General features: G+C 32.2%; 2 protein-coding genes, 1 non-coding gene and 1 pseudogene across 3 annotated transcripts; 1 reads left to right on the forward strand and 3 right to left on the reverse strand.

The window, feature by feature from the left end:
- Nucleotides 1–2,111: 2,111 nt before the first annotated feature.
- LOC105141329 (uncharacterized protein At5g01610-like) lies at nt 2,112–4,571 on the forward strand. The gene is made up of 3 exons (XM_011048512.1): nt 2,112–2,381; nt 3,171–3,225; nt 3,896–4,571. The coding sequence occupies exons 1-3, from the start codon at nt 2,295–2,297 to the stop codon at nt 4,264–4,266; spliced, it is 513 nt and encodes a 170-aa protein (XP_011046814.1). The 5' UTR covers nt 2,112–2,294; the 3' UTR covers nt 4,267–4,571.
- A 758-nt stretch (nt 4,572–5,329) lies between these two features.
- On the reverse strand, nt 5,330–5,400 carry TRNAG-GCC (transfer RNA glycine (anticodon GCC)). The gene has a single exon. It is a non-coding gene; the product is annotated as a tRNA-Gly (tRNA).
- A 262-nt stretch (nt 5,401–5,662) lies between these two features.
- On the reverse strand, nt 5,663–7,589 carry LOC105141330 (mitoferrin-like). Its single transcript, XM_011048513.1, has 2 exons — nt 6,615–7,589; nt 5,663–6,154 (listed from the first exon to the last, which is right to left on the reverse strand). Exons 1-2 carry the CDS (start codon nt 7,407–7,409, stop codon nt 5,951–5,953), a joined length of 999 nt encoding a protein of 332 aa, XP_011046815.1. The 5' UTR covers nt 7,410–7,589; the 3' UTR covers nt 5,663–5,950.
- A 2,000-nt stretch (nt 7,590–9,589) lies between these two features.
- Nucleotides 9,590–11,536, reverse strand: LOC105141331 (40S ribosomal protein S4-like; annotated as a pseudogene).
- Between the last annotated feature and the right edge of the window lie 2,665 nt (nt 11,537–14,201).

The following is a 14,201-nucleotide window of genomic DNA, read 5'->3' on the forward strand; positions in this document are numbered from 1 at the left end:
TTATTTCCACTTTGGCTTGGTTTTTTTTATTTGGTTTAATTTTTTCTGGTTTTTTCAGTTTCATGTTTATAAAACCAAAACGAATTAAATTCTTCTTAATTTAATTGGGTTTTTTTTATTATTTTTTTATTATTTTTTTTATTTTTTTAATTTAATGAATTTTTCATTTTTTTTTATCTATAAAAAAATATATTAAAAAAATAATTTTTCAGACAATGAAAGATGAGGGGTTGGGATGATGCTGGAAAAAAAAAGGATGGTGGTTGTGGCATTGAAAGAGTGGGCCAGTGATAAAAACAATTATAATATATAATTCTTAAAGAAATACCCACTTCATTTTCACAGGTAGTTGATATAGAACGAATAAAAATAATATATTATTTAAAAAACTAAATATCATTTTCATTCATTATTTTTATTTTCATCTCTTCCATGAGAATGAAATTATACTTAATTTTCATTCTTATTCTCACTTTTTTTTTAATCAAAAAGTTATAAAATGAGAATACGATTTTAATTTTCAATTCATTTCTTATTCCCTTTATTTATTTTGGTATTGCTATGGTTATATCTTTTTAATAACGTCTGTGTGTTTCTATTTGTATCTTTGAAAAAGAAATGAGATAAATAATAAGCAACATGTTAGTCAAATTTTCTGTTGACAAAATCTCGCACCTAATGTGGCTTAAATGGTCAAAAAGATGATCGTAGTTAGAAGAAATCACACATTGATCTTTCATGGAATCTTCATGCATACCATTCAATATTGGCTAGCAAGAGTCTACCTGATTTCAGAGGGTGTATATGAGTAGAGTAATAGTTATTTTTTAAAGTATTTATTTGTTTGTAAATATATTAATTTTTTTTATTAATATATTAAAATAATTTAAAAATATAAAAAATAATGTAAAATAAAAAATAAAATAAAATTCAAATTATTTCAAAAATACTTTTTAAAAGTAAAAATAAATGGGCTCTTAACCCCAACTTTATATTAAAAAGGTATTGTCAAACAACTATTTTTATCTAATAACTTAAGTTGTTATGTGAGTTTCATTTAATTTTTTATTAAATAAATAAAGATGATAATATTTTTATCTAATAACTTAAGTTGTTATCTGAGCTTCATTTAATTTTTTATTAAATAAATAAAGATGATAAAATTTAAATTCATAACCACTTAGTTATTAAAGTTCTGACATCATGTCAAAAAACCATCTCAACCTAATAATTTAAGTTATTAGATAAGATTTCAAGATATAATTTATATTATTTTTTAATAAATATCTCATAATATTTTAAAAATAACAATTATTTTTTATTTAATTTATCATTTATTATCTCACATGCATGATGATTTTCAATGTTGTTCGAATCTCGTTAATAAATAAAGAAAACAAATAGTCAAATGTTAAACATTTTATTCTTCTTCTTCTAATTAACTTCATTAACTTCATTTCGAGATCTTATCTTTGGATTTAATGTATAATTTGAAATTTATCTAACAATTGAGACGCTCATATATCCAATTTATATTAATTTTAAATATAATAAAAGAATGTGTTAATGTTATAAGTGCATTTTAGATATTATGATTTTTTTAATTAGAAACACAAAAATACTATTTATACTATAGTAGGATTTCAAGTCAATTTTTAAAATAAAAAAATTACATTATGTATTGTATTTTTTAATTGATAAATAAAAAAAAATATTATTTATGCTTTATAAAATAAAATAAAAAATATATAACTAGTCCAAGTTATACAAAGAGTTAGATCAAAAATTTTTTTAATGTAAAAACAATATTTATATCATGGAATTTTTTTTTTATATTATCGTTAAACCTAATTCAATAAATTAACATTAAAATCTCTTGTCTTGATTATTTACTTAAATCAAGTTTTAAATAAAATTATATAAATGGTGTTTTAGTATACTTTAGTAGGTTTAACGAGTTTAAAAATACCTTTGATAATATGTATAAATATGTAAATTGTAAAATAAATGTTAATTTTTATTTTCACAAAAGAAGCAAGTCCTGTGAAATTGTGAAAGGAATGACGTGGCGTTGATGTGGCAGGCTTCAATCGGAGAAAAAAAACTTGTAGACTACTCAACGCAACGATAACTACGTCTCCCTCGCTCGCCCCCTCTCCCCTCTCTAATTCCTGCTTTCTCTCTGTAGAAAAATTGCCTCTATTTAGAGAGATAAAGTCAGAGGAAGAGAAAGTCAATTCTATAGATATCGAAAAACAGAGAGACCCCGAGAACAGAAAAGATTACAGGAGCAGATGGATGCGATATTGAACAAAGTTGGGTCTTATTGGATCGGTCAGAAAGCTAACAAGGAGTTCAATTCTGTCGGCGACGACATCAATGTATTGTTTTTTCTTTTCCTTTTAATCTTGGGGTTCTTGAATTTTTTTTTAATGATTAATAAGTTCGATCTGCCGCATAAAGTTGTTTCCATTATTGATTAGGTTGTCATTTGAAAAGTAATTGTAATTGTAAGCGTAATGGTGGGATTAAGATAATGATTGTGAAAATAATTATCCGTTATGATTGAGAATCAGAAAAAAAGGAATTTGGGGTTTGTTTGGACATAAATTTATAGAAGAGATAAAGGTTTTGATTTTTACTAAAATAGATGAAGGGTTGTAGCTTTTGATGAGAATTCAAGATAGCTGAGTTGGTTTTGTTGAGGTTCTTATAATGCTGGAGATTGGGTGTTAATTGCTCTTAATTGTTTAATTTAAAGCTAAATAAATAATTGAAGATTGAAGAGCTAACCTTACTAGAGTTTTTATTTACCAATTGACTGCATGACTTGTATCATTGCGATCTTGAAATTACTACAGCTGAAATATTGGCTAAGGCTACTGAGTAGAAGTTGGACTTTGTGAAGGGTTAGATGATCTTGGATGTGTTAGAATTCTTTTAATGCTTTGCAGGATGAGATGGGATATGGGTTTTTATCAGGTTTTAGTTAGATATAGTGGAAGTGTTTTCCCCCCTTTTCTGCCTTAAGGTTGTGCCATAGTATAATTTCCTTTGCCCTTCATATAAATCATTCATCATACCAAATTATTGCCTTTTTCCTGTGAACTCTGCTGTAATTATCTCAGTTATTGCATTTTGCCTGCTGACATCTTTCTCTTATTTATCAGTCATTATCGACAAGCATTGAAGGAGGAACCAAATGGTTGGTGAACAAGCTCAAAGGTTTTGTTGATTTGCTTTCTTCTTCCTGTTTAGCGACATTGTATTGTTGTAGTTTGTCTGTTTTTCTACTTAATTCTTTCCAACCTTCCTACTTATGATTTTTAAATTCAATGTTTCTGCTGTTCTGTACTGCATTTGTGCTCAAACAAATGCTTTATAGTTCCGAGTTTCTTTTGGGATCCCAATGTCAAAAACTTTCCTATAGATTTAAATACAATTCCGTACCTTGGGAAGTACTGAAATTCTCTAATCATTTGGGACATCGAAGTTGGAGGCTATTTATTGCAATGAGAAATAAATTTGATTTTAAAGCTTGAATAGGATTTAGAAAGTTGTCAAAATGACATATATAATGTCAACATGAGTAAATTTGAGACTGTTCTGGTTAAAATGAATCATGTGCTGCTGGCTGAAGGGTAACCTAAAATTCTGCTGTGCTGTTGGTTAATCTTCTTGAGTTTTGAATAAGTCGGTTGAGTAAATTGAGTAGATCTCAGGAGAGTTTCCTGGAATAAGTTGCCAACCTGGAGCCAAACATCTAAATTGTGATATTTTGAAGACAAGCCCTTTTGATGAGACTGCTGATTTTGCAGCCATCTCCTGAATAGAACTTATAAATGCATCTTTCTTTGCTTCTATGTTCGTTAAGGGAATGACTCTGTTTATATAGGAAAAATGCAAAAGCCGTTACCAGATCTGCTTAAGGAGTATGACTTGCCAATTGGAATCTTTCCTCGTGATGCCACCAACTACGAGTTCAATGAAGAGACTCGGAAGCTTACTGTGTTTATTCCCTCTATCTGTGAAGTTGGCTACAAGGACTCATCTGTTGTGCGTTTTTCGACCACAGTAACTGCATTTTTGGAGCAAGGAAAACTAGCTGATATAGAGGGGATGAAGACTAAAGTGATGATCTGGGTTAAGGTGTCCTGTATTGTATCTGCTGGATCAAAGCTCAACTTCACAGCTGGGATGAAGAGAACCAGGGATAGAGGGGCTTATGAGGTTCTTCGAGATGGGGTGGGCGTAGATAAGTTCTGAAGTGATCATAATGCATCTGAAGTATTATATTTCTGCGAAATGCTACTCCCTCGTTATTGCTTCTAGACCCCCATGCCTTTGTCTACTGTTATTATAATGACTGAGCGAATTTAATTTCATTTTGTTTGTAGTTGTGATGCAGTGACTTTTCTATTTCCCATTGATTGATGATTATATCATCTGTGTTGATCTTAGACACCGTTACCTTCTATTTATTTTCTTCCTTTATCATTTCATCACAATTTGATGGAGCAAAGTTATTGTCAAAACTGAAAATGTCGCATTTAGAATGATAAATTTGATGATTGCTCGTTTCCCGTAACACCGAGCTTCACCTATTTGTAGCTTGTGAGCTAAGATATTAGTTATGGCAGATTGTAAGCTGAAATTAGCTTGAAACCCCTCCCCGAAACAAGGAGAGCGAAGGGGCTAAAAGGTATGTGAATATTATATATATACTTGTGGGCGCGACGCCGAGGATTAGTTTTGAATCAAAAGCTTTTTGAACACAGCTAGCATGTTGCAAGAGTTTTTCTATAGACTGCTGCAGCCGCGCATGCACTTGTGCTATACCCACACGCTTTTGACTGCACCAGCATCCCTGATCCTTGGAAAAACGGTCTTATAAGTAAAAGCTGAACCACAGATTTGGGTGCATTTCGTTTAAACATTTTTATTTTCCTTTGAAAGTCCAGCCTCCTGACAGGGGAGCTACCAGGAAGATGGCGTTTCTTAAGTTCTAACACTGATAATGAAGGCAAAACCCTCATCGCCATGATTCAATCCATTAAAAAAGGCAAAGAAGCTCATGACTATGAAGCAAGAATAACTTGGATATTTCTTAGGCTCATCAAGAGATCCAACAAATATTGGGATATACATAACGAAGTAGTTCTTCGCCCTTCGCTTTGCCAACAAGAATGACTGAAGTATATATTTTGCAATTTATTGTCCCTTTGAGAAAATTATTCTTTAGTCCTTTAAATTTCTAAATCTCCAAGTTCAAAGTGCATTGCAGGTTGGCATAAAAAATTGAGCCTGTAATGGAAAAAGGAGTTACAAATGCACCAGCCGGGAATCGAACCCGGGTCTGTACCGTGGCTGGGTACTATTCTACCACTAGACCACTGGTGCTTCTTGGAGCGAAAGCGCCTACACATATAAATTTTTAAAATACGATCAGAAGTCAGGCATAGAGAACATCCAAAATGGCAGCCATGCCATCGGATTTCTGATTACAGATTCTACCACTAGACCACTGGTGCTTCTTGCAGTGGAGACACTTATACATTTTAAAAATAGCATGGCTTCAGAAGTCAGAACATCCAAAATGGCAGCCATGCCATCAGATTTCTGATTACAAACTCCAAATTTGTATCCCCTAAATCTTTGAAACTGGAAATTTCAACATTCCATGCAAATGCTATACAGCAGGGAATAAAATCAACACATAATGAAAAGGATAAATTGATTTTTAGTACAACTGAATCTTCAAGACCCAATCTACATAATGTACATGTGAATTGGATTTCTTCATAACCTTGCCTGCCCTTTCAAAATCACTAGTGTTTAGGTATGGGGAAATTATGCTTATATTCCATCGGATTTCCATGGTTGTCTGATGCAATTTCTGGCGCTTGTCAGCTTGGTTGATTCGCCTGAAGATTCATTGGTTCAAAATTCCTTAGTTATCTGGGTTGCCATTGAGTCGGTGGAAGAAGTCTTTTGATGCTTCATAGGTAGACCAGCAAATTGCAGCAGCCGGAGCATGGAAGAGCATCCTAGGTATCCATCCCCTCATAAGCCCCTGGTATCCGTCCTTCTTCACGATAATCTTAATAACATGTCCGATTGAGCTACTAGAAAATCTATCACAGCCACAGACCCCCTGTGCAAGAAACAACAAACTTGGTGTTAAATCAGCTGGGCCTATCTGAATCTGCTTTCAACCTCTGATCAAATTCATTAATGTTTTCAAGTTCAGGATAAGATTTAATCAATTTAACACCCCAGTCAAGTCTAAAGAGAAGCTCTTTTCGTAGTCGTTCACGATTTCAACCTTGCACCAAATTCAATCCAAAACAACATTGATTTCTCAGTCTTTTTACCTATAAAACTGAACTTTACTTGCTAAGAACAGTAGAACCATGCCAGACGAAACACATAATACCAATTGCTGGCAGAATATGATCAAGCAATCTTGATTAATTCCTAAACCAAATTGATTGCTTCTATAGCTTATAACACAGCATCATTAATAAAAGGAAAAAGAAGAGCAAAGAAGCAAAGGTTTCTTTAAAGCAGTTAAGCACTAATCACAATAGCAATCGAAGCAAGAAGCTTTTTACCTGACACTGCAATTGCGTTTTAACAACGTCGAGAGGGGTAGTAACAATAGCAGCTAAAGCACCAGCAGCAGCACCAGCAGTAGCATGGACAACCAACCTCTCATCATCTGCAATATCCGGTGAAACCTCAATCAAACCCCTCTTCGCCGCCTCATAAGTGGCAAAGTGAACTGCCGTAAAAGGCGCATTCATAACCACAGTAGTCTTATACGAAGCATAGAACGCACCAATCCCTTCTTCAACAAGAACCCTCCTCACACAATCCACTACTCCTTTATACGGACTACTCTTCAACTGCAACCTCTGCTTCACCACATCCATCGGGGTAAAAACAGCATCACTCGCCACCGTAGCACAAACACCCGAAACCGCATGAGCAACAGAGTTATTCGGATCCCCACGAGAAAAAAACTGCTTGCAAAGCTCATAAACTGAAAAGTAAACAGCATGAGCAGGTCCTGCACCAAGTCCCATTGCACCAATACCTCTATAAAAACCAGCAGCGCCTTCATTTTTCATAATTGACTTACAAGCCTGCCGGACATTAACATTCTGAACCGGGTATGACCCGGAACCGACAATGGCTTGCATGCGGGTTTTCAGAGTGTCAACAGGGAACATAGCCATGTGCTCAATGGAACCAGCTATAGACCCGGCAACCATGAACTGCCAAAAGTGGAGACCGTCATGGGGATTTTCGGAAACCGAGAGTTCTGGTATCTCGGGGTGGAAATCAGTCGGGGCCCGGTATTTCGGGGAGACATCGGTCGTGGTGGTGGTGGTGGTGGCAGCCATTGATGTAGTAGTGAAAAAAGGACAAGGAGGAGGGTGTGTTAGAGTTAAAAAATAGTGGGAGATTTGTGAATGTGGTGAGCACGGCCATAGAGTTAGATTTTATTTAAGTAAATGGGTTGATGACAAGAGGAAAATATTCTCATAATTGGAAAGGGATGGAGTTGAAAATGATAGGAAAGAGCTTTCAATCCTTTATATCTTTTGGAGGGAAAGAAACGATCCAGCATTGAATTTATCCATGAGGGTTATTCATACACATATATAACCAAAAAACCCCAGGAGCATGGTTACAAAGTCTGGCTTGACTCGTGTCATTTGTTATATGGGCAAACATGAGTTGATTGATTTATTGTAAAATAATAATATTTTATTTAAAAAAATAAAAATGATATTTTTTAAAGTTAAATCTAGCCTCATCGGTTTTGATTGAATTAATTGAGATAAAAATTAACTAATTAGTTATACTAAATTTAATTAGATCAACTCTTACGTGGATTAATTAAAAACCCAAATTGAACTAATCTACTGGTGAGAAGTTAAGCAATCAAATTGATCAAATTTGATTAAATAAATTTCATGTGATTCAAACACTAAAATTCAAACTAAACCGAGTCGAATTTAAAACACTATTCAGGAGTGCTAAATTTTCCTATGTTGATTGTGAATCCTTGTAAACTTGTATAAGGAACTTTGTAAAAAAGTTAAATAAGAAGATTATAATTACAAAATATATTAAAAATAATAGACAATTCATAATGTGACATTTTTTTAATTTCATATACAATTTTTTTTTAATTGCAGCTTTCTATAACTAAATTAATAATCAATTTCTAGAAATTTGTTATGGAAAAAAAATCCCAGTAAAAAATAACCAAAATGTAAAATAAGAAGAAACCATATGGTTAATCTCAAAATTCATATAAAAAAATACTTTTAAGTTCACATATTTTCTCTTTTTTTCTTTTCAATCCCTATCTTTTTAGAATTTTAGTTTTGATCCAAAATTTCATTTTATTTATTTTTTTAGTATTGAATGTGTGAGAGGTGAGAGAAAGTTGTTGAGTTATGAAGAAAGAAAAAGTTGTTCACTGTCTATATTTTTATGATGATTTCAATGAGTTTTATTTAAAGAGAGAAGTTTCATTGAGATTTTTTAAATTTTTATCTTACTTGAAAAAATATATTAGGGTCAAGAGGGAAAAAATTATTTGTTTGATTTTGTGTTTGAACTATTTTGAGGTTTTTAGATCAATAAATTGATTTTTTTTTTAATGTTTTAAAGGTGTTTATTAAGAGTTCTTAGAGGAAAATGAGTTCAAAATAAATTTTTACAATAAAAAACAGTCATTGATTTTCTAGCTACCATTATAAAATCAATTTATATCTTTTAATGAAATTTCATGTTTGAAATTATTTCGAGTATAAAGATTGAATTTCTAATAGAATTTAATTTTTAAAGATTATACAAAAATAAATTAAAGTTCAATACCTTTAATTTACAATTCTAAAAAAATAACTTTAATATTAAAATTAACTTTTTCAAAATACTCATCTACAAAAACCAAACCTTTGAAGAAATAAGATGAAGCTAATAGAAATAATATATGAAACAAAGTAAATTGAATTCTATTTCTTTCAAATATATAAATATAACTTGTTTATAAATTAAATTCAAATTGAATAGTAAAATAAAATTTAATTACAACAGATAATTGTTCAAACAATCTATTAGAGTATTTAGTCAATATTTCATTTTCTCTTATTTAGTTAATATTTCATTTTCATCAAGAAGAGTTTGATAATTATCTTCCCACTTCTACAGCTCTACCACAAATAACAGTTTAATAATTCCAAGAGATTGATTTGATGGCGAAAATGTTCTTATTTCCTTGATTTTTAAAGCTTGAATTTCGAAGCAATCACCCAAATAATGTTTTCTTCAAACCCATCATCAAATCAACGTGAACAATGTACACCTAGAATTATTTAAAAAAAAAATCATATTGATTGATGCATATTCCATGATATTTTCTATTATTGAATAAAAAAATGTTTAATTATTATTCATATATAATTTTTTTTCCTCTGCCATAAAAAACCAATGGCTCTAAAATTAGCAAAGTATATCAAGAAGTATGAACAACTCTAACCCAGGACAGATACTTGAGCCTTTGGTGTTATATATACAAGTCAATTAAGGGAGAAGTGTGTTGTCCACAAGGCTGACCTGTAAGTTGATATCACCATATCCTTGGCAGCGTAGAGCCGCATAATGCAGCTCTATCACTATCATGATTTAGCCTTCTAATCAAGCATAAAGGCATATCCGGTAGAGAATGCATCTGCAACTTCTATCTCTTCGCCGTCGCGTGGTGACCATGAGTCTAGCTAAGGCAGCTATCATCAAAAGCAGTTGTTTCAACATCAGCAGAACCAGAGGCGCACACGCCAGCTAAGAAATTGACGTTGTGTTATTTGTCGCGATTTATATCGATAGGTCCCCTCTTACTCCATTATGATCTCTTGCTCTTTCGGACGGCTAGATTCCTTTTGTAGTTGATTTAACAGGCCTCTTCCTGTAGTGATGATAGAAACAAGCTTTCCCAATTTGTTCCTGATGATATCCTAGACCATGCGTCCTACCTGTTTTGTTCACCAAAAGTTATCCGTCCTTAACAATCTTGATAAAATGATTGAAACTAGAGAGGAAGATGCACAAGGAAAGTATTCCAGTGGGATATTATTGAAAGCATACTAAGACTTCGATGTTCCAATGTCCTGTTTTTATAGCGTAGGCAGAACTTAGGCAAATACTGTCAATGGCCATCTCAAAAGCTTCCAGGTAATAATCACCAAGTTGCTTCATGGTAATCAGAAATTTAGAGATTTCCTGGAAAGCATCAAGAGAATTTTCATGATTGATAGTGCCCCACTTGGATCTCGCCATTCATTCCATGTCAAATAGGATTTAGCAGCCAAATGTTCCACGTTTCAGAGACTGGGGGTTAGCCTGGAAAAAGAAAGGAAGAAAATTGAATATTGAAGACAGATAGGGCCAAGGCGATCAAGATCAGTAATTGCACAATGTTTTGCTAGCGATTGAATTATAAGAACAAAGATAGTTCAAGATTGCGTGGTAAATTATAAGAACAGAACATTAGTTGAGTATTAGTTCATCAACAGTACTAGCTCCAGAAGCAAAATATGCCACGGAAAATTCATAAATTCTAAGCAGCAGTTTGAGAAGCTTCAAGCCTCTTTAGGGCGCTCCTCGATGATGGACAACTTGATATCCTTTCCCTTGGGAAGAAAAAACCTGCAGTTCGATGCCTGTTTCAATGGTGAACATGTCGCCTAGGCGAGGGGCAAACTCATGGCCAGTGGCTTCTTGAATGTGGATTGTCTCAAAGCTTCCTTTGTGCTTCTCCCTGTTCTTGATTACTCCTTCCCCAGCAGCCTCTTTCACAACATTCCCGGCATCACACTTGGAGTCAATTATATTGTTGTTCTCCAAGTCAAGCTTGATGGTGTCTTTGGCCTTGATAATGAGGGTCTGGATATCATAGGAGTTCAAGTAAGGGATGCCTTCCTGCCCATACTGAACCGATTGGCCTTTGCAAAGCTTGAACTGTGCATTAAACAAGGTAAACCAACAAGTAACACAATATCTCACTCAAACACGTAGAAACACAAGTCTTTTTTTCCAGTAGACCTATAGGAGTGAAGACATAAGTGTACTTGCCCCACAGAACCCAAAAGGATATGTTTTATCTGTCCTGACCTTCCCATCAAGGGCACGTCTCTGCATCAAAATAGCAATGTCTTCTCTTTTGCCTTACTGATATGTTTTATCAGTCCAGACCTTCCCATCAAGGCCACGTCTCTGCATCAAAATAGCAATACCTTCTGTTTTGCCTTATTGATATGTTTTATCAGTCCAGACCTTCCCATCAAGGCCACGTCTCTGCATCAAAATAACTATGCCTTCACTTTTGCCTTACTCATTTGAAAGCGAAATGCACATCGGGAAGCCATAGCAGACCCCAATTATCATGAAACTAATGTTACACAGATGGGCGATAACGGGTTACTCTAGATACATAGGCGTGAGTTTGCGATAATTAGACGACGAGTTGCTTTAAATATATTATATGAATGGCCTAACAAATATATTTATAAACCAGTGAAATAAGTCTAAGTTTAAAAGGAGGTTTGATATTGCTAGTATAGAATAGCGGCTTAAAAGGATCATAATTTTTTATATGATTGTTAAGATTGCGCTAAAAATTTTAAAGGAATTTTCAAAAACCATTTCCCTTGGAGTAGATATTTTGACCGTCGGATCTTTAGATTTTCAAAATCTCGCTCTAGAATCCTGGTTTTGACAATTTTATGATTTTTCTTATTCTTTTTAGATTTTATACCTTTTTTCTTTGTAATTTTAGATTTTTATTTTATTTTCTAGTTGAGATAGGGTTTCTGACCTATTTAAAACTTTATAAACTTCCTAGAAGATGATTATTCAAGAGAATATAAAACCTGCAAACTTGAAATTCATATTTATAGTCCTTTTCGCTCATTAAATTTCCTGTGTTTTTTCTTTATTTATTGATGTCTTCAGCTTTCACTTCTATCATAATATTTATGAGCAAAACTTCTTTAATAAAAATTAAAGAAGAAGAAACTTAATTTGTTTGTGATAGCCAAAATAGACTGCCCTTGTCCCTAGAATATTTAGACCTTAATCTAGTACCATACAAAATCTTAGCTACTAACACGCACCATAATGTAAAATGACATGTTTTCAAAAAGTTAATATGACACTACACTCAATAATAGTTACCTACCTCTTTTACCAATCAATAATAAATGTTTATCTTTTCACTAATGGAAAATGCTTATCTTTTCACTATTGGCACAATGAGATACAATAATAGTTAACTTGTTTTTGTTGACTCATGAGCTACTTGTGAGGAAAATAATTATTATCTTTTATTACATTATTCTTTACAAAGTAAGTTGACATGACCAAAGTCTATAAATATCTTAGGTTACCATATAAATAAAAAATAACTACACAAGATACAACATCATATATAACATAAGTTCATATAAGAATAAGCATACACTCTTCTACGTTCTTCACTCTCCTTCATTTTCCTATACATTATTTCTTCTCCTATGTTTACTAACTTAATCATAAAAAAGTTTTATATTTTGATAAAGAACTTGTTTTTGTAAAAGAGGGTGGAAGTAACCCCGTCACATTACTAATTAATAGTCAAGCCCAACCACTCTATCAATCTAAGATGCAATATTGAAAAGCCCAATTTAGTATAAAGTTTTCACAACTTCATCAACTATCAAAGTAAAGTTCAAATAAAATACAAGTTTTTTTTTAAATATATTTCTTTAAAACAACATCTACCTCCATTAAAGCCAACAATTAATTAAGAGCAAGGGAATTTCACAAAAAAAAATCATAAAGAATTTTGATGAAGTCAAGAAAAAACTTCACATATAAAATAGGCTTTTCATAGCCTATGATCCTAGGACAAGACATGACCAAAGTCTATAAATATCTTAGGTCACCATATAAATAAAGAATAACTACACAAGATAGAACATCATATATAACACAAGTTCATATAAGAATAAATATACACTCTTCTACGTTCTTCACTCTCTTTCATTTTCCTATACATTATTTCTTCTTCTATGTTTACTAACTTAATCATCAAAAAGTTTTATATTTTGAGAAAGAACTTGTTTTTGTAAAAGAGCGTGGAAGTAACCCTATCACATTACTAATTAATAGTCAAGCCCAACCACTCTATCAATCTAAGATGCAATATTGAAAAGCCCAATTTAGTATAAAGTTTTCACAACTTCATCAACTTTCAAAGTAAAGTTCAAATAAAACACAAGTTTTTTTTTTAAATATATTTCTTTAAAATAACATCTACCTCCATTAAAGCCAACAATTAATTAAGAGCAAGGGAATTTCACAAAAAAAAATCATAAAGAATTTTGATGAAGTCAAGAAAAAACTTCACATATAAAATAGGCTTTTCATAGCCTATGATCCTAGGACAAGACATATAGGTTTAATATAGACTTGCTAGTTATTAGGCTTGACCTGTGATTAAAAGTTTTTTTTTAAATAAGTTTCTTATCTAACGACTCTTTAATGCTTAAGTCAATAAATGTATTAAAAGAATTAAGAGAAAAAGCAAGTGTATAAAAGTGTTGAGTTTGAGAAAATTATGACTTCGTTTTATTTACTTAGTGACCCAATATATTTATAAAGTTTGGTCATATTAGTTCATATTAAGAATTGCATGAAAATTGATTGGTAGAAATATTGATCCAATAATTGGATGTAATTTATGGCATGTTATTGATAAAATGGTTGGTGAATATCAATAACATATTGGATAAAAATAATCATTGATAGAGAAAAACTAGTGTTTGATTTGCATAAAAAGTGATTCGTATTTGCATTATCGACCATTGGCTAGAAAAAATAGTGTTGACCCTATATATAAAAAAAACATATAAAGAATATATAAAAGAATATACCAATTTATTATAAAAATATTTTATGCATAAGCGATACCTAACATTGATTTCTTATAACTAAACAAAGTTCAGCATTTGTGTATTGTACAATATGTGTGGTGAAAATAAAAGAGAAATAAAAAGATACATAATAGAAAGGAGGAGAGAGAACATGTGAGAGAAAAACATGAGAGTGGGAAGGATAAAATATAGTTGTTTGGTGGCCCAAAC

This window comes from Populus euphratica, unplaced genomic scaffold, assembly GCF_000495115.2.
Source record: "Populus euphratica unplaced genomic scaffold, PopEup_1.0 scaffold329.1, whole genome shotgun sequence".
Classification (NCBI taxonomy): domain Eukaryota; kingdom Viridiplantae; phylum Streptophyta; class Magnoliopsida; order Malpighiales; family Salicaceae; genus Populus; species Populus euphratica.

What these genes read in the sequence shown, in the direction of transcription:
- LOC105141330 (XM_011048513.1), bottom strand. Translation starts at nt 7,409, where the DNA reads ATGGCTGCCACCACCACCACCACCACGACCGATGTCTCCCCGAAATAC. An exon ending in AAACGCAATTGCAGTGTCAG is followed by an intron (nt 6,155 to 6,614) that starts GTAAAAAGCTTC and finishes TTTCTTGCACAG; the next exon opens with GGGGTCTGTGGCTGTGATAG.
- LOC105141329 (XM_011048512.1), top strand. Translation starts at nt 2,295, where the DNA reads ATGGATGCGATATTGAACAAAGTTGGGTCTTATTGGATCGGTCAGAAA. An exon ending in CTGTCGGCGACGACATCAAT is followed by an intron (nt 2,382 to 3,170) that starts GTATTGTTTTTT and finishes CTTATTTATCAG; the next exon opens with TCATTATCGACAAGCATTGA. An exon ending in GTTGGTGAACAAGCTCAAAG is followed by an intron (nt 3,226 to 3,895) that starts GTTTTGTTGATT and finishes CTGTTTATATAG; the next exon opens with GAAAAATGCAAAAGCCGTTA.